This window comes from Macrotis lagotis, chromosome 2 (genome assembly GCF_037893015.1).
Source record: "Macrotis lagotis isolate mMagLag1 chromosome 2, bilby.v1.9.chrom.fasta, whole genome shotgun sequence".
Lineage (NCBI taxonomy): Eukaryota > Metazoa > Chordata > Mammalia > Peramelemorphia > Peramelidae > Macrotis > Macrotis lagotis.
In genome coordinates this window covers 313997878-314016912 of record NC_133659.1, presented here as the reverse complement: position 1 = coordinate 314016912, position 19035 = coordinate 313997878, and the positions used below count along the sequence as shown (strand labels likewise).

At 42.4% G+C, this 19035-nt stretch overlaps 1 protein-coding gene across 1 annotated transcript in view; it reads left to right on the top strand.

Annotated features, from left to right (window-relative positions):
- The window catches only part of LTA4H (leukotriene A4 hydrolase), a 35152-nt gene extending 19132 nt beyond the window's left edge, over positions 1 to 16020 (top strand). Inside the window, exons 9-19 of the mRNA XM_074226623.1 lie at positions 460 to 483; positions 1068 to 1138; positions 3345 to 3456; positions 4819 to 4963; positions 5251 to 5354; positions 6096 to 6166; positions 7980 to 8034; positions 10288 to 10383; positions 12365 to 12447; positions 13597 to 13701; positions 15734 to 16020. Of these exons, the coding sequence (XP_074082724.1) occupies positions 460 to 483; positions 1068 to 1138; positions 3345 to 3456; positions 4819 to 4963; positions 5251 to 5354; positions 6096 to 6166; positions 7980 to 8034; positions 10288 to 10383; positions 12365 to 12447; positions 13597 to 13701; positions 15734 to 15851 (984 nt within the window). The 3' untranslated portion in view covers positions 15852 to 16020. The remainder of the gene's footprint in view (positions 1 to 459; positions 484 to 1067; positions 1139 to 3344; positions 3457 to 4818; positions 4964 to 5250; positions 5355 to 6095; positions 6167 to 7979; positions 8035 to 10287; positions 10384 to 12364; positions 12448 to 13596; positions 13702 to 15733) is intronic.
- The last annotated feature ends 3015 nt before the right edge of the window (positions 16021 to 19035 follow it).

Here is a 19035-nt window from a genome sequence, read left to right as displayed (position 1 = left end):
GCTATACTTAAAGAAACTATTAAGTTCAAAAGATTTTAGATTTTGCTGGAAGAGTGACTTGTAAGCAGTCATGCTAGTTACGGGTCAGATGCACTCAGAAGTAGAAGCAGAGATAAGGCCACTTAAACTGACTTTGTTGATCATAAGCATTTGTTAATTTTAAATATTATTCGTTGGGGAGGAGGGAGAATAACTAATACGTGAAAAGACCTGAAAGGAAGGACTTTATACCTGTTTAATAATACTGTTAGAGCCTTCCACTTGTAACGAGGGAGATGAGATGAGTCAGGGGCTCAGCAGTCTACCCAGCACCCACTCTTTTATCTTGTCCAGTCCTTAGTCATAGAATTTCAATGACCCTTCATTCCACAGTAGGAGATATAAATACAATTTCTCTTTAGATCCCTTTGGGAATTTAATTTCTAGTCTAAAGGTCACTTTCTCTTTTTTGTTTTTCAGGCAGGTGACAAGTCACTCTCTAATGTAAGTCAAGGTTTCTTTTACTGTGTTCTCAGTGTAAAAACTTCTTCAATCAGCCAAACTTTGTGCTCCTTCATTGAATTATTATCATAGAGATCAATTAAACAAATATTATTAATAGTATTTAGTTTATCTCTAAAATTGGTTAAAATAAAATGAAGAAAAATATGAATGAGGCTGGAGTCCCCCTCCATGTACCGTTACTGCCTCACAGTAGAACCAAGGGTCAGGGTTAGTATCTTAGTATATTTGTGGGATCTTTTTTTCTCCTTTATCTCTCTTCTATAAGCATATTTTGACTAAGAGCATTGCTATAATTTAAAAATATAATAATTTCTTACTCCTCTGAATGCCTTCTATTGTGTCTATTTGTATCAGCTACTCTTCTTTTTACTTACTTTTTGGCCAAATGATATTCTAAGGGATATGTTTTTTAATTGACTACAATAGTTAATGAGGTTTTGAGTGTATGAGGTGGAGGCTGAGCTCTAGAAAATCTGGATTACATGCATTAGAAAATTACATGCTTGAAGAAAGAGAAGATGGGTCCCCTTGCAAGGCTTGACAGTGTCTCTTGCTCTCCTCAGGTGATTGCCCACGAAATCTCTCATAGCTGGACAGGGAACCTGGTGACAAACAAAACCTGGGATCACTTTTGGTAGGAATTTCTCACTGGTCTTGATCATCCTTGATTTGTGCACATTTGATCACGAGCTCTTTTTGTTGGACTGCATGTTTGACCGATGATGGTTCATTCCTTGCTGTAACCTGAGCGTAAGCTGGCTTGGGGTGCAAGGTGTGGCCTTGACCCTTACTGGGGTGAAGTGCCCCCTGGAACTCTCAGAAAGTGCTTGCTGGGCCCCTGGGGGGGAGGCAGGGGGAGACAGGGTGCATCAGCTCTGCTTTTGTTTGTTGTCCCTCTCCCCATGCCAGTCCATCACCCCTCAACTGTTAAATTGTTCTTCCTCTACCCTTTTTTTTAAAGATTTTATTTATTTTGATTTTTACAATTTTTCCTCTAATCTTACTTCCCTCCCCCCCACCCCCCCACAGAAGACAATTTGCCAGTCTTTACATTGTTTCATGGTATACATTGATCCAGATTGAGTGTGGTGAGAGAGAAATCATATCCTTAAGGAAGAGACATAAAGTATAAGAGATAGCAAGATCAGACAATAAGATGTCAGGTTTTTTCCTAAATTAAAGGTAATAGTTCTTGGTCTTTGTTCAAACTACACAGTTGTTTCTCTGGATACAGACAGTATTCTCCATTGCAGACAGCCCCAAATTGTCCCTGATTGTTGCACTGATGGAATGAGCGAGTCCATCAAGGTTGATCATCACCCGCATGTTGCTGTTAGGGTGTACAGTATTTTTCTGGTTCTGCTCATCTCACTCAGCATCAGTCCATGCAAATCCTTCCAGGCTTCCCTGAATTCCCATCCCTCCTGGTTTCTAATAGAACAATAGTGTTCCATGACATACATATACCACAGTTTACTAAGCCATTCCCCAACTGAAGGACATTTACTTGATTTCCAATTCTTTGCTGCTACGAATATTTTTGTACAAGTGATGTTTTTACCCTTTTTCATCATCTCTTCAGGGTATAAACCCAGTAGTGGTATTGCTGGATCAAAGGGTTTGCACATTTTTGTTGCCCTTTGGGCATAGTTCCAGATTGCTCTCCAGAAAGGTTGATGAGTTCACAGCTCTACCAACAATGTATTAGTGTCCCAGATTTCCCACATCTCTTCCAACAATGATCATTGTCCTTTCTGGTCATATTGGCCAGTCTGAGAGGTGTGAGGTGGTACCTTAGAGATGCTTTAATTTGCATTTCTCTAATAAGTGATGATTTAGAGCAATTTTTGATATGACTATGGATTGCTTTGATCTCCTCATCTGTAAATTGCCTTTGCATATCCTTTGACCATTTCTCAATTGGGGAATGGCATTTAAAAAAAATTGACTCAGTTCTCAGTATATTTTAGAAATGAGTCCTTTATCAGAAACGTTAGTTGTTAGCAATTTACTACATTTCTTTTGATCTTAGTTACAGTGGTTTTGTCAGTGCAAAAGCTTTTTAATTTAATGTAATCAGAATCATCTAGTTTGTTTTTAGTGATGTTCTCCATCTCTTTCTTAGTCCTTAGTTTCTTCCATACTAACTTCCAATTTTCCCAGCAGTTTTTATTGAAGAGAGAGTTTTTATCCCAATAGCTGGACTCTTTGAGTATCTTCCTCTACCCTTTAAATATCTGAGATCCCCTTTCCTACCTGTCTAGTTTTCTTACCCCTTGCAGCCTTGGTGGACTCTTGAATCCAGCCGCTTGGGTATCCTCACCAAAACACCCCTCTCCAGTCACCACACCTGGTGGGCCCTCCCTCAGCTTCCCCAGTTCCTTCAAGGGAACCTTCCCCACCTTCTTCAGGAAGCCTTTCCAAGTCCTTCTTAATTCTTACTCCTTCCTTCTGAAAAATTTTCTTCTCTGTATCTTGTTTTTGTAGAACAGGGGTGAGGAATCTTTTCTGCCAAGGGTAATCTGGATATTTATACCATCATTTGAGGGCTATATTTGGTCAAACATTGAATTAATTCAGCCCTAAGAAAAGCTGCAAGATTTGTTGAATTTTGAGTCCCCATCCCAATCTGCAGTTATGTGCTTGTCTTCCCCATTAGACTATAAGCTCCTTGAGGGCAGGGACTGTCTTCTGCCTTTTGTCTTGCTTCAGTGCTTAGCAGTGCCCACACACATAGGCACTGTTCAAACATCTGTTGATTAAGACTCAAAAAATATAAATTTGAACAAATGGAAGGTTTTCTCGACTCTGCTGTTGACAATTGGTTTTTCCTTGTCTAGGTTAAATGAAGGACACACTGTGTATCTGGAACGTCATATTTGTGGTCGGTTATTTGGTGAAAAGTTCAGGCATTTCCATGCTTTGGGAGGATGGGGAGAATTAAAGAACGCGGTGAGATGATCATTCTTCAGAGTTTCTCTCCAGAGACCATATCTCATTCTTAAAACTTCTTTTTTATGTAGGAATAGGAGGGTCAGTATAGTAAGAGAGGGAGCTAAAGGTCATCATGTTGATCCTGGACAGGGTCAATCAGTGATGGTGATATGATCAAAAAAAGAAAACCCTCACGATGCCCACTTCATCTCGGGGTCTTCAGGCTCTGTCTTGAGCAGCATTCTGGCATCGGGAGTGGGCCCTCACAGGGCCAAGGTTCAGATCCTACCTCAGTGCCACCCTAGACAAGTCACTCAGCCCTCAGCCTCAGTTTTCCTCATCTGTAAAATAGGGTAACAGGAGCTCCTCCTTTACCTGGTGGATCAGTTGAGATAGTGGATGGGAAAGCATTTGATAAACTTTTAAAACTCTAAATGTCATCTGTTTTAATTTTTACTTTAAAATAAGCAAAATTAGGGGCAGCTAGGTGGCGCAGTGGATAAAGTACCGGCCCTGGAGTCAGGAGTACCTGGGTTCAAATCCGGGCTTAGACACTTAATAATTATGTAGCTGTGTGGCCTTGGGAAAGCCACTTAACCCCATTTGCCTTGCAAAAACCTAAAAAAAAATAAGCAAAATTGGAGTCTCACAGACCCCCTCCCCTCCAAAAATAACAATGGTGATGTGCTGGCTAGGCCAGGTCTCCTGGTCTGTTAACCTAACAGCACACCCTCAGGATTGATCCTGTCTAGCCTGTGGCAGAGGTTCAGAGTCCTCACTCTCTTCTCACCTATAACCCTGGGAGGCAGATTCTCTTTCTGTTCCTATTTACGGATAATAATGAAGGCCGTAGCTCACATTTACAGAACTCTTACTATGTATCAGGCACCATGCAAAGTGTTTTACAATTATTATCTCATTTGATCCTCCCAATGATCCTGGGAGGTAGCATATGGATATGGAGATGATCATCCTTCAGTTTCTCTCCAGAGACCTGGAGACTCTGCGAGGCTCCATATCTCATTCTTAAAGCTTCTTTTTTATGTAGGAACGGGAGGGTCCATATAGTAAGAGAGGGAGCTAAAGGTCATCATGTTGGTCCTGGGACAGGGTCAATCAGTGATGGTAATATGATCAAAAAAAGAAAATCCTCATGATGCCCACTTCATCTCAGGGTCTTCAGGCCATCAGGTTATGCATATGGATAACAGGCAAACAGGGTGAGTGACGTGCCCAGGGTCACACAGCTTAAGTGTCCAAGGCTGGACTTGAACTCGGGTCTTCCTGGTTCTGGGCCTAACGTTCTGGGCATTGTGGCACCCCTGCCCCTTCTCCAGCTGCCTAGCTGGATTCCTGTTCACTGGGTTTTGTTTCTTGTAGATCAAGACTTTTGGAGACACACATGCCTTCACCAAACTGGTGGTGAACCTGAAGGATGTGGACCCTGACGAGGTGTATTCTTCTGTCCCCTATGAGAAGGGCTTTGCTCTGCTCTTTTATCTGGAACAGCTTCTGGGAGGACCAGGTAATGCATGACGACGTCTTCCTTTTCGTTTCTAATAAAGCATCTCTGCCCCCACCACCATTTTCCAAATGGCATTGTGACTCAAAGCTTAAGTTGTTGGCATGTAACCGTAGTCCTTGAATGTTAACAGAGCAGTCGCCAGCCTTCCAGGACGAGCTTGGGTTAGTCTCATATTCACAAGAAGATGGGAAGCCCCTTGAAGGCAGAGAGCAAATCAGTTCTTTTTTGAACTCTCCATGGTGCTGACCTGGCCATTCAGTGAACTCATTTTCCCTTTTTCCTCCCAGAGGTTTTCCTGGCATTTTTAAAAGCCTACATTAAGGAATTTTCCTACAAGAGCATCACGACTGATGACTGGAAAACCTTCCTGTATTCCCACTTCAAAGACAAGGTGAGTGGAGACAGCCCCCTCTGGGTCCTGCCACGCTCTGTGAAGGCATCTCATGAATTTCCCTCATTGTAGTAGAATTTTGAAATATATGATCAAACAGCATAAATGATTTTGTAAATTTTGTAAATTTTCCTCTTGAGAGTCAACCTGATGTTCCCTTTTAAAGAACATCATTCTGCATTTGGCCTGATTCCCCAAATAACCATTGAGCAGAGCGCTGGATGATCCATGGGCATACCTGCCCAGAGGTGATCTGACCCATAAGGCACATTATTATAATTCTGTATTCAATATTCTGGACGATGAAGGCAGCCACCTCCCAGGGTTATCAGGAGAATCAGATGAGGCAATATTTGTAAGCATTTCTCTATAAATACAGTTATTGTCCTTATTATAATGCTCATAGATGACTAGGTCGGGTGGGTGGCTCCCATGTCAGAATTCCCTCTTCCAGTATAGATAGCAACCCATGTATGTCTTAGTAAACAAATACTAGGGCTCATGGGGTCCAGTGACTTGTCCAGGGTCACACAGTAGGTAAGTCGCGGGAGATAGCTCTTTCTGACTTGACCTAGCACTTGACTTGCTATCCCATACTGTCTCTTCATATTAATATAGTTATGATAAATGCTACAACCTCAGATCTTAAAAACAGCATTCCTAGTGGAGGGGCCAGGGCCAGTTTTTGGCAGAGACAAGCTCCCATGAGGCAGACTGAATGGTTTTCTCCATTACTTGCAGACTGATCTTCTTAACCAAGTGGACTGGAATGCCTGGTTCTTCTCTCCTGGCCTGCCACCTGTACAGCCAAAGTAAGTGTTCCTTTCAGAAGCCGCTGTTCTTCAGCCCAGGTCTGGCCTCTTGCGGAGATCAGCGGCAGGGGGTGCTCAGGATGCTCACTGTCAATGGCTCCTGTCCACAGTGCAAGCTGTGCTGGTCACTGCCGCAGAGCCCCGGTCGACCCAGGGCTCTCTAGACCCTCCTGTCGCTTCATGGTCAAAACAGGCATCTGCATGGTCAGTGTTCTGCCTAGCCCCTGGAGGGTTGGTGATGCTGATCCTCAGCCCTTCCACTCTCCCTGTCAGAATCAGGGGGTGCTTGCTCTTTCCCCACATAGCTGGGAACAGGCCCTTGTTACCCTGGTGAAACCCACAAGGAGGTTGTTAGAGACACAGTGAGAACATGCGTGCCTTTGGCCATTGTGAGGGGCTGGTTCTTAACACGGAAATTCCAGAGAGTCCCCGGTGTGGAAGCAAGGGCAGAGGCTCTGAAGGCCACCTACTCCAAGCCTCGTCCCCCTCGACAGCATGTCTGATGAGTGGCCAGCCAGGTTTCACTCACAAGCCTGTGAGAGGGAGCCCATTGTGTTAGGAGCCCCCCAGCCCTTCTGGGCTCAGCCAAGGTCTCCTGACCCCTCTTACCCCTTCTATAGTTTGTGCTTTGCTCCAGCCAGGCAGAACAAGCCCGATCCTCTTTCACTAGATTTTGAGGACCGCTCTCCTTGGCGTCGTCTCAGCCTGTTTCTTCATCCAGTCCTCCCAGGTTCCGATTCCGGGAGCCTTCCCTTTCCTGGTTGCCCTCCCTAGAATGTCTTCTACTTTGCTACTGCCCTTAGATGTGATGCCAGAACTTTAGAGAGGACTCCAGGTGTGACTTAAACAGGTCAGGGGAAGGCTCTTTCCTCAGCTGACTGTAAGAGCTTCTTGGGCTGCCATGACCCACTCTTGCCTCAAGGGGAACTTGTGGTGCATTGGAATCCCCAGCTCTCCTTCAAGCAGACTGTTCCTCTTGTACTTGTGAAATTGGTCTTGTATTGCATCGAAGACTTATTTATCCCTAGTCTGTTGAATTCTTTTTAATTTGTCCCAACAGTCTAGCCTGCCAAAATATTTTTGGATCTCTTGGAATCAGAGTTGAAAGGGCCCTAAGAGACTAACTGTTCTACCCTGCCTCTGAAACTGGCCCACCGGGTTAGACATTCTGCTTTGGCTTGAGGGCCTCTGGTGAAGGAGAATCCACCACCTCTCTGACACTCATCAGTTTTCAACCCCTCCTATTTTTGTGTTATCTGGGTTCCTCAAGAGAGCCTTTATTAGATAGCTGAGTCTCCAAGAAGCTCAGAGGAATCCTAGGACTCCCTGGGAGTTTTGAACCAGGGCTTCTCAAGGGAGATTGGAAACTACCCCATGTGCTCCACACCTCCAGACACATCCTAGGTACTTGCCATCCCAAACGAAGTCCCTTGAGCACATTCTGATGTAAACCTGTAGCCCCGGGATGCTACACCTGTCCTAGGATTGAAGGGTCGCCTCCTGCTCATGTTACGGCGGCCAAGGCTTAGGTAGTCACCAGCTAATGTTGCATTTGATCGCCATTTATTGAGAATTTAGAAACACCAATTTGTAGTAATACTAGGCTTGTTGAATTTGACACTTCACTCACCATGATTTCTCAGTTTTTAAATTGTGTCAGTCAGTTTTTTCCTTGTGATATTTCAGGTAGGAGTCCATGTTTCCAGTGCTTTCTAGTTCTTACCCTGGGTTTGAATTCCCAGGTTATTTTGATGTGAGAAAAAAAAAAAAGATGAACATTGTATCTTCATAGACTCGTTTTTCATCTTTTTAGGTATGACATGACTCTAACAGAGGCTTGTATTAACTTGAGCCAACGGTGGATCAAAGTGAGTAGGCATATGGGACTCTGGGCTCGTTTTCTAATTGAGAGATTTAAGATACAGGTATACTTAAGTGTAACTCTTGCAGAAGACCAAGGCTCTATGGGTAAATCACAACTTTCTTCAATTAATAAAACCATTTACCTACTTTGTGCAAAGTACTATTTGGATCATTGTAGAAAACGTATTTAATATTTGTGCTAGCTAGTGAGTAGCCTTGTAGTGCAATGGAGGAAGAGAGCTGACCTTCTTCCAGGAAGAACACCTGGGTTCAAGGGCGACATCTGGCACCGCTTGGCTATATGACCCTGGACAAGTCTCTGACTGAAAGGGCTAGAGAAGCTTCCAGCCCACATGAGCAGAAGGGGTGTCCTTTCCAGGAGGTTTCTTGTGCTAATGAAATCATGATCTAGCCTCTGTCCTTCTACCTGTTAACTATCATATTCAGTGGATTATTAACCATGATTTGTATTTTCTTGTTTCTTCTATTCCATAAATTAAATATTTAAATGATAATTCATAAAGCAATCATAGGTATTTCCATGGAAAATATAATAGTGCTCATAATAAAAAGCTTACATTTTGGCATCTTTTAAGCCTTACAAAGAAATTATTACTACATAGGAGCCTTAGGAGGAAAACATATAGAAATGTCATTCCATTTTGGTTCATTTAGGTGACTTGGCTTTCTAATTTGTAATATTATATGTAATTCAAACATAATTTTGAAATCCAAGCACAGTTTTATTTGTTTTGGTCTACATACAAAACTTTAACCAGTTAAATTACTATATTACATTGTTTAGCATATAAAACAGATAAAGATTTTGCCTATTGTTTCTGTTCTATGCAATCAGCATAACTTTATCTCAACCTTTAGAATAATCATAATAAATTCATGTTGTTAATTACTCGAATTGTTACCATGCTTCTGCCACAACCACTACCATCACCACCACCACTTTGACTACCACACCATTACCACCACCACCATTATTACCATTGTCAGCACACACTGCCATCACACTACCATCACCACCACCACCACCACCACCACCATCTCCACTACCACCACCATCATCACCACCACCACCTCCACCACCACCACCACCATTACCACCAGTACACCACTACCTCCACCACCATCATTACCACTACTACCATCACCACCACCACCACCACCACCACCAATCACCTCTATCTACCATTTTCCCATTTTACAATTAAGGAAACCAAGGCCGGTAGCAAGTAAGTGACTTATCCCGGACTCCCTCACTGATGTCACCTGGCTGCCCGACGTTGGCTGCTGCCATCTTGAATCTCCCTTGTCACTGCCTTGTAGGGAAGCAGACTTGTGCCAGGGACATGAATATCCACCACAGCCACCCTGCCCACAGTATGAGTCTTGGGCTCTGAGGGCACACTTTCAGAGTGGCACAGTGGGCACAGTTGTGACTTCAGTGGTCAGAGGTTTGGTTTGGTTCCTGGTTTGACTTTAAAAAAACAGTCAACCATCTGCTCTAAAGCTATTAGTATGAAAGTATTAGTCAGCAGAGAGCCAGCAAAGTGTGGTGAAGAAAAGATTGGTCAAATCTGGCCCTTCCTAGCAGAGTGACCCTGGGCAAAGGCTATGACCCTTCCTCGCTCAGCCACAGTTCCCTCATCTGAAAAATAGGGTTAATTACTAGCCCTTCCTTCCGGGTTTGTTGGGAGAATAAAATGAGATAAAGTGTAGAGTGCTTTGTAACCCTTCAATTGATCTCTAAATGGGAATTTTTATTGCAGTCATTACTTGCTGATTTATAAAATAGGCTTGTGTCTTCTCCTTTCTTCCCAAGGCTCCAAGCTCCTGCTCTGTATGTGCCCCCTGGTTGTCCTAAGTGCTGGCTTTTTTCCTCCTTTCCCGAGCTGCCAAACTAGCAAGTCAGCAGGCATTTATTAGGCCCTTACTGTGTGGCAACACTGTGCTAAGCTTCAGAAGAGGTAGTTTACGTAACCTTAGTTTTCCTAGCTTCTCCCCAAGAGACTATGGATACCACTATTGTATCATTATGAAGTAATGGAGAAAATAGTCTACTCAAAATTCTGTTCCTCTTACAGGTATGGTCATAGCATTCCTAGTCCCTTGCAGAGAAGTTATGAAAAGTAGTATTATATTTATATTGGAAGTTGGATTCAATTCAGGTTTGATACCTGTGCCAATATATCACTTTTAAACTTGAGTAATAAATCAACCTTTGGGTATTTTTTTTTTTCTAGGCCAAAGAAAATGATTTGGCCAAATTCTGTTCATCAGACTTAAAGGATATGTCATCTCATCAATTGATTGAGTTCCTGGCTTTGATGCTGGTGGCGGTAAGTGCTTGACATCAAAAGTATTGAAAATTAAAATGAAAGGAAGAGCAGACAACAATATTAGAAGTTATCATGGGGAAGAAATTATTTGTAAAAGAAATTTATTCAAAAAGGGGATGTGGAAATCCTACTGACCTCTTTCCTGAACAGTAAGCTCTGCATTTGGAGGCTGGATAATTATTTGTCGAAGATGCTACAGGATGAGGCCTTTTAATCTCTATTGTGTTGTACTGGCAGTGTCTGATGAAATCTAAGGGCCTTTGTTCCAAATGGTATTCTTAAATACATAAAATAAAATGCAGAGGATTACAGAGGAAAGAAACCAACTATATCATAGTTGGAGTTGTATCAAAATGGAAAGGACTGGAGGCCAGACATGTTGAGGTTTGTTGGGAGAGGGAATTCCTGTTCTGATCCACATTGACCTTTGGTGGTCACTGAGGCCGGACCAGTGATCTGACCAGTGAGCATTATGTGGACCTCCACCAAGAAAACAGACTTTCCATATGTGTCTGTAAGGAAGGCACTTGGTACTCCGTAGAATTAGGGATAAGCCTCAGTCTTAAAAGCAAGGTTGGTAGAGCAAGAAGAAGCAAATAGCAATCCCATGAGAAACAGTGATTTGGAATATTATTTGTAAGACAGTGAGGTAATCCCATTCCACTCATTGCATATGGGATAGTGCAGATCTGAGTTCAGTTCTGCGCTTTGCTTCCTAAGAGAAATATGGAAGATTTGGAATCATCTCTGAAAAAAAAAGCTACATAAATGGTTTGTTTCAAATTGAATGAAAAAGCATTTATGCAGAGCTGAAGCAGCTAAGACAACCCCTGCCTTCCAGGAGCTTCCCTTCCATCATGATTTAGAGATGACTAGGAAGGGGCTGGAAGCCTGGCCCCAGGCAAAAGAAGAAAGCTCCCTGCTGGAGCCCAGGGTACCAGGGGTGGCAGGGAAGGTCTCACAGTAGAAAATGAATCAAAACTGTGTGGACAATCTGGAAAGCTCTAGAATGCGTGCCAGCCATGACCTTCTGGAGCTCTTCAGAACCAGCAGGAATCTTCGGTCTCTGGGATGTATCAGGCACACACTGAGGTTCTCCTTCTTTGAAGACCTACACCAGATACCTTTTGATTTAGTCATCAATTTTTCTGGCCTTGATTAAACAGAACTAGAAGAAAACAGTGTTAAAACTCCTCAAATTTTTCCTCAAAATACTCTCCACATAGTTATTTCAGAGAAGTTTTGGGGTTTTTTTTTTTCCCTAGGTTTTTGCAAGGCAAATGGGGTTGAGTGGCTTGCCCAAGGCTGCATAGCTAGGTAATTATTAAGTGTCTGAGACGGGATTTGAACCCAGGTACTCCTGACTCCAGGGCTGGTGCTTTATCCACTGTGCCACCTATTTCAGAGAAGTAATGGACCCTTCCCCTCTACTCAATTTACCTGTCCTAGGCTCCCAGTTGAAACCTGTGAATTCATCTGTAGATCGAGCTCCCAGTGAAGAGAGCCCTTCTCCCAAGTCAGACTGGCTCCTGATCTGACGAGATGCTGAGGGCTGAGAAGTGGCCCCCACTCTAGGCTGAGATGGAGAATTGATTTGAACCCACCCCCTGTGGCCTCAGAGCCAGTTTGCTACTCTGCCAAAGAACGTTCTTAGAGTAAACTCACACATAGCTTACTTTCTCCTGAATAAATTGTTTCATTTGGTCATATCCAATAATCTTTCAGTTTGTAAAATTATTGGTATTTCGATTAGAATCATCCCTCTCCTTGGAGCAGCTAGGTGGCACAGTGGATGGAATGAAGTTAGGAGGACCTGAGTTCAGATCCAACCTCAAACTCTTAATAATTACCTGGCTATGAGACCTTGGGCAAGTCACTTAACCCCATTGCCTTGCAACAACAACAAAAAAAATCATCCCTTTCCAACTTCTCCCCAAAACATAGTTGAAGTAGCTCATGACACTTTTTCCTTTTCTTTTAGGCACCAATTCCTGTGTCACACATTCAGCGAATGCAGGAAGTGTATAACTTCAATGCTGTGAAAAACTCTGAGATACGCTTCAGGTATAAAAATCTATCTTTATTCTCTCCAGCCAGCTTCTGGAAGGAAGGGACATTCCATAGAGAGATTGCTTTGTTCCTGGGGAAGGGGGAGGCAGAGAAAGAAACAGTCAGAAATCCAGAGAAACTGGCCTGTCCAGCCCTTCCCATCCATCCTGGGAACTCCCTTAGGAGGATCTCACCGCTCCTGTTTGTGATGGACGTGCTTGCATTAGGAAAGAAGAGCCCTGTGGTGGTAAACAGGCTTTCTTCCCAACTAACAGGATCCATTCCCTTTGTCATTATCTGACTCAAAGAACACCTCACCTCTTCCTCATTCAGATTCTCAGTGGTGCTGTGACTCCAGTGTCAGACCACAGTGGATTCAGAAATTAGAATGATATATTTCTTTAGCACCTATGCTGTCACCCTCTTAGAATCCCAAGGAACCTTCAAGGGGGAGAAAGTGTCATAGGTGAAATTTGGTTCTGGTCTTGGGTGGAACATTGAGGATTTTTTATAACAAGTTTAGAATTTGTTTTCTGTCTAAGCTATTGCTATAAATAAATCCATTCTGAGAATGAACTATTAGTACTTGATGGTGATTTTTACATAAGCAAATGAGGCTAGGATTAAAGCCAGGTGTGTCAAGTTTTGTGGTTTTTTGGGGGGTTCAAATGCTTTTTCTTTGATTTTTCAATTACATGTAAAGATAATTTTCAATATTCATTTTTTTGTAAGATTTTTGAATTCCACATTTTTCTCCCTCCCTTCCCCCTCCCTAGGGTAGCAAGTAATCTGATATAGGTCAGACTTACAATCACTTTAAATATATTTCCATATTAGGCAGGCACATCAAGTTTTGAGACATTTCAGTGGCCTTGTTCACTTCTTTGGTATTTGGTTTCCCTAATAATAAAACTGAGAAAGTCATTATGTCAGACCCTTTGAGATTATAAGAGGTTCTTCAGTCAAGAGGGACCTGGTTTCTGATCCTGACTGTCACTGAAGGTTGTCTTGTGATCTTGAGGGAGTTGCTTCATTTCCCAGGCCTCGCTTTCCTCCTCTATAAAAAAAAAAGCCATTGGTGTCAGTGACTAGCTAAGACCCCTTCCAGTTCTCAGCCCGTGGCCCTTTATCTTCCCCCTCCCCTGACCCTGCTTCTCTCATCAGATGGCTACGCCTCTGCATCCAGTCCAAGTACGAAGACGCCATCCCGCTGGCTCTAGAAATGGCCACAGGACAAGGAAGACTAAAGTTTACTCGCCCCCTGTTCAAGTAAGACCCTTGGGTGTCTGAAGTCTCTTCTGAGCACTAACATAAGGGAGGATGTGTTCATTTACTCAATTCAGTCCTGGCCTTTACTATTGAACCACTTCCTTGGTGGGCTCAGGGCTGAATGCTGAGCTTAAAGACAGGTTGAGGAGCTCAAGGGGGCTCCCAGGCCGAGGGGATGATGGTGGCTGGAGGAGGAGGCTTCATGGGGAGGTTGAGGCAAGGTGGCTGTGTTCTGTCCCAAAGTTTTGTAGATCAGTTTTCCCAGTGCTATTATCAAGGGCATTTCCCAACAATCCCTGTAACATTATTTATAAAGATTACAGAAATTACGGTCTGCTATGTCGTTTCAGTGTTCATTCTCCCCAGGAGGCCCCAAAACCTCACCAAGATGCTATAGTTTCCATCTCAACCTTTGGCGAGAACAAAGAATAGAGATGGGACCCCTGGGCCACTCTCGTCCACTGGCCGTCCTCCTTCCCTGTGGGGGATGTGATTAGAGGGTTGTGTAGTTTGTGTTGGAGGAACTGAATTCAGAACTTCCTGCCTGTGAGATCAGCTCTCTGCCCATCAAAACTGTCTCCTTTTACAAAGAAGACACACTTTGTATTAGGAGATTCAAGATAACAGATCTCACCAACCCTCTCATTCCCTTCTGAGTTTGTATGGATGCCAGGACATGCCCAGCAGATTACAGGGAGTGAGGAAGAGTAGTCTGGTATTATATGCCAGGGGGAAGGGAAGGAAAAGTCAGTGACGTTTTAAAAAATCTGAATCTTCCCAAAGGTGAACCCTGCCTCTGCCACTCCTGGGTAGGGAGCTGCACCCAGGGCCCCAGATAAGGACTTAGTTCACACCTAATGGATTCATTGGTGAGCAGTAGTAAGGAAACCCATCACTAGTAGTAAGCTGGGAAAGAAACTGTTAGGGACAGTTTCTCTGATACCCTTTGCTCCAGCCATTGTATTTTTGACAAGACTGAACAGCCAAAGAGTATAGATATCTGTGGCTAGTTTGTGGGTGACTCCCAGCTGGCTTTAATACATTTAGTAAATTAAAACAAATCATTCAGTTTCAGGTCTGGTAAATTAATTGAGCCATATCTGATTTATAAAGTCAGTTTTTCTAACAACTGAAGTCTTGCTTTTAAGTTCTGCCCTGATGCCCCTAAATACGGTGGCCCTGACTCAGAGGATCTTTGACCACTTGTACTCTGAGCTGAGGAGGTTTTAGGGATGGGCTGGGCCAACTGCATCTGTGTAGGTTCCTTGCCAGCTTGGCAGGCCAGAAGAGCAGTGGCTTTTTCTGTTCTCTGTCATGAGATCATCTGAGAAGTTGTAGGAGGGTTGCATTTCTCTATGAGGAATGAGAGGACCCAGCCCAGCTTGTCCCAGGGCTCTGAAGTCATTCTTTGGAAATGGAAGCCCTCTGTAGCACAGGCTGGCCTCTTCTGGAGGGCTAAGGAATGTGACCACAGGAATGTGGTTGTTAAAGGGGAAAAAATCATGATCCTGAAGTTTCCTATCAGTGATTTAAATTGGCTACAGAATAGTAAAGACTATTTTAATATTCACCTTAAGGAATTATGCATGCTTGCAGATAAGCAATCTTAGCCATGCCCTTGTTTCCAGGCCCTCATTTGTTAACTTGTCATGATTTCCCCTTTTGTACTTTCATCATTTAAGTTTTTTATATATTGTTTTTCACATTAAATAACATATTTACTAGACACCAACTATTTTTTCAAAGTAAATATTTTTCAAATTGAAATTAAGCATTTATTAAACTCCAACTATGTCCTGGATGTTATCCAAGTCATTGGAGCTACAAAGAAGTAAAACCAATCCTCCTTTCGTGGCTTTGACAGTCCACTTTCATAGCTGAAAAGCAGTTGAGAATTGCATGAAGAAGATATTTTTTTTAAGTTGAGACAAGCAGGTACATAATATCCCTTGGCCAATCCTGGAACATTTAACCTCATATTAAATGCTGTAAAATACTATCTTGTATCAAATTATCCTAAACTCTTTTGCAGGGATCTTGCTGCCTTTGATAAATCCCGGGATCTGACTCTCAATACCTACCAGCAACACAAAACTAGCATGCATCCCGTGACCGCCATGCTGGTGGGGAAGGACCTGAAAGTGGACTGAGGATCCTGCTTGCCTGCCCACCTCCCTGCCATTCGGTTTCATAGTGAATAACTGAAACATATTCTGTGAAGCGCTCAGTAATCACACATTCCCATTTACTCTCAGATTTGTATTCTATTGTATCAGTGATTTTTGCCAAAATAAATTGGAGCTGAGATTTTTAAAGCTATCTCTCATTTGTTAACATAATTTCTGCAGCACTGGGAAACTTGCCATGTTTAAAGGGTCTTAAGCAGTTGGACATGTGACAGGAAGAAGACCACCCAGTCCCAATCCACTATGCACAGAAATACCCCCTCTATTATTATATCTAATGCATAAGGACTTTGTCTATTTAGTTGGAGGTGGCTACCATCCAGAAGTTCAGCACAATCTAATGTCTAGTTTTTATATAAACTTGAAGGGTCAGGCACCTTTTGCTCTTAAGTGGTTATCACTCAGGAATAAATTTAATTAATTAATTAATTTCAAACCCCATGAACAAAAAACAACAGATTGCTTTCAGGATTGGAGTCTCCAGGACAGAGTCCCTCATTTTCCCTAGAGCCAGCTCTGAAATGGAGATGGAGATGTTCATCTCTATCTGTGTCAAGGCTCCTTGGTTGGTTTCTGTAATTGCCTCTTCAACTGACAAGGTTTGGACTACCTTCAGTTTCTTTAGTAATTTTTGATGGTTATTTCCAAACTAGTAGGTTTTTGGAGAGGGCAGATTGTTTTGTTTTGGGTGTGGGGGGGTGATAAACTGGTAAACCCTACTTCATACACTGTGGGGACCACCAGCAAATAACTAAATCTTTGCCTACCTGATTTCCTCATCTGTAAAATGGGGATAACAGCACCTGCCTCCCAAAGTGGTTGTGATGATCACAAAAGGTAATATTCATAAAGTACTTTGCAGATCTTTTGTTGTTTGTATGATTCTGTCTTTTGCAATGGTTAAAACCATTGGACTGGGGAGTGGCTAGGTGGCGTAGTGGATAAAGCACCGGCCTTGGAGCCAGGAGTACCTGGGTTCAAATCCGGTCTCAGACACTTAATAATTACCTAGCCGTATGGCCTTGGGCAAGCCACTTAACCCCATTTGCCTTGCAAAAACATAAAAAAAACCCAAAAAAGACCCATTGGACTAATATCACCAAGGTGGTTAAAGATGGTCAGTCATTGCAAAAATTAAGGGAACTACATTCTGAGATGTAAATGATTCTGCTATTATTATCGAGGCTGGTGCTGAGGACAAGTGACTTTCCTTGACCTTAAGGTTAAATATAGACCTTAGGCAGTTGGCTTGGTTATCCACAGAGGAGCACCCTGCAATGCTAAGTATTAAAGTCTAGATAACCAGAGGAATAAACCTTATTTATTACTGTTCTGTCTTGGTTACATACTATGTCCACAGAGACAGGTTAGTCAATAAATCGGGGAGTGGGTGGGGGTAGACCACCAATTATTTATTTTTTTAGATTTTTCAAGGCAATGGGGTTAAGTGGCTTGCCCAAGGCCACATGGCTAGGTAATTATTAAGTGTCTGAGGTCGGATTTGAACCCAGGAACTCCTGACTCCAAAGCCGGTGCTCTATCTGCTGAGCTGCCCCTAAACAATTTTTTTTTCTTAGGATTTTGCAAAGCAAAATGGGGTTAAGTGGCTTGCCCAAGGCCAAATGGCTAGGTAATTATTAAGTGTCTGAGACCGGATTTGAACCCAGGTACTCCTGATTCCAGGGCAGGTGCTTTATCCACTGTGTCACCTAGCCGCCCTACTACCAGTTACTTTGATTAAAACCATGCTGACTGTGAGGTCCTGGGAAAATCCAGTCTGAAGCACCAGTGTACTAAGCTGTGGGGATGGGAAAAAAAATGCAAAAAATAATTAGGAACTTGCCATCTGATGGGGAAGAAAATGTGCAAACATATATATATATATATATGGCAAGCTCTGTATAGGATAATGAGAGGTAATTATCAGGGAGAAGGCACTGGGATTCAATGTCAGCATCCCAGACAGTTCTAAAATCAAATTACAATTAGCACCAAAGAAATTTTAGGAGTCTATACCCCAACAAAATTCCATTTTAAACATTTTTTAGGGGGCTTTTGAAAGTCTTTCCTTTCATCCAACTCAATTATCATTCTTTTATGTTAGCTCCCATAGCTTCCATTAAGTCATTTTTGGAGCTATTAAAATGACACTTAACTATCATTAGCTTATTTGATAAATCCTTTTCTAAGGAAAATGTTATAGGATCATCTACTTAGAGCTACATGATTTCTTAGAGGTCACTGAGTCTTGTTCATTTTGTAAATGAGATTGAGGCCCAGAGAGGTTGACTCTCCCATGGTCACTCAGCAGGAATAGACCAGAGAACTGAGTCCCTTTTTTTCCTCAGTCATTTTATCTTTTTCTCAATTATGTATATGTTTCTAACATTCTTTTTTCTTTAATTTTGAGTAACAAATTCTCTCCCTCCTTCCCTCTTATTCTCCCCCCCTCCTTGAGAAGGCAAACAATTTGGTATAGATTATAATTTGGCAGTCATGCAAAACATCTCCATATTAGCACATTGCAAAGTGACTGCAATATGCAAAAATAAAGTAATACATAGTATACTTCATTATGCATTTAGGTTCTATCAGTTTTTTCTCTGAAGATGGATAGCATTTTTCATCCTAAGTCCTTCAGAAATACCTTGGAACCTTGGATCCGAGTATTGATCAGAATAAGTCATTCACAGTTGTTCTCACAGTAATTTATCATACAATATTGCCATTATTGGTTTTCCTGGTTCTGCTCACTTCATTCAGCATCAGTTTCTAAGTTTTTCTGAAACCATCCTGCTCATCTTTCCTTATAGCACATAGCATTCCATCCCAATTATAGACAATAACTTGTTCAACCAAGTTTATTGGTCACATTCCGCAGCCCTCCAGAAGCCGTGCCTACAGAGGGCTTCCCAAAGAATGACCAGAGCCCTGGGATGAGCTGGTTAAGCATCTTGGCCATTTCTAATTCTTTACCACTACCAAAAGAGCTGCTTTGATATTTTTTGTACAAAAGGTCATTTTTTTCTTTCTTTTATCTCAAAGAGTTCAATCTTGTGCCAAGATGGTAATGATGGTAAGTCTACTTGAATCTTTTATACTCAACACCAGCCCTCACTCCTTTAGGCAAGTTGGTGTCCTTGCTGTT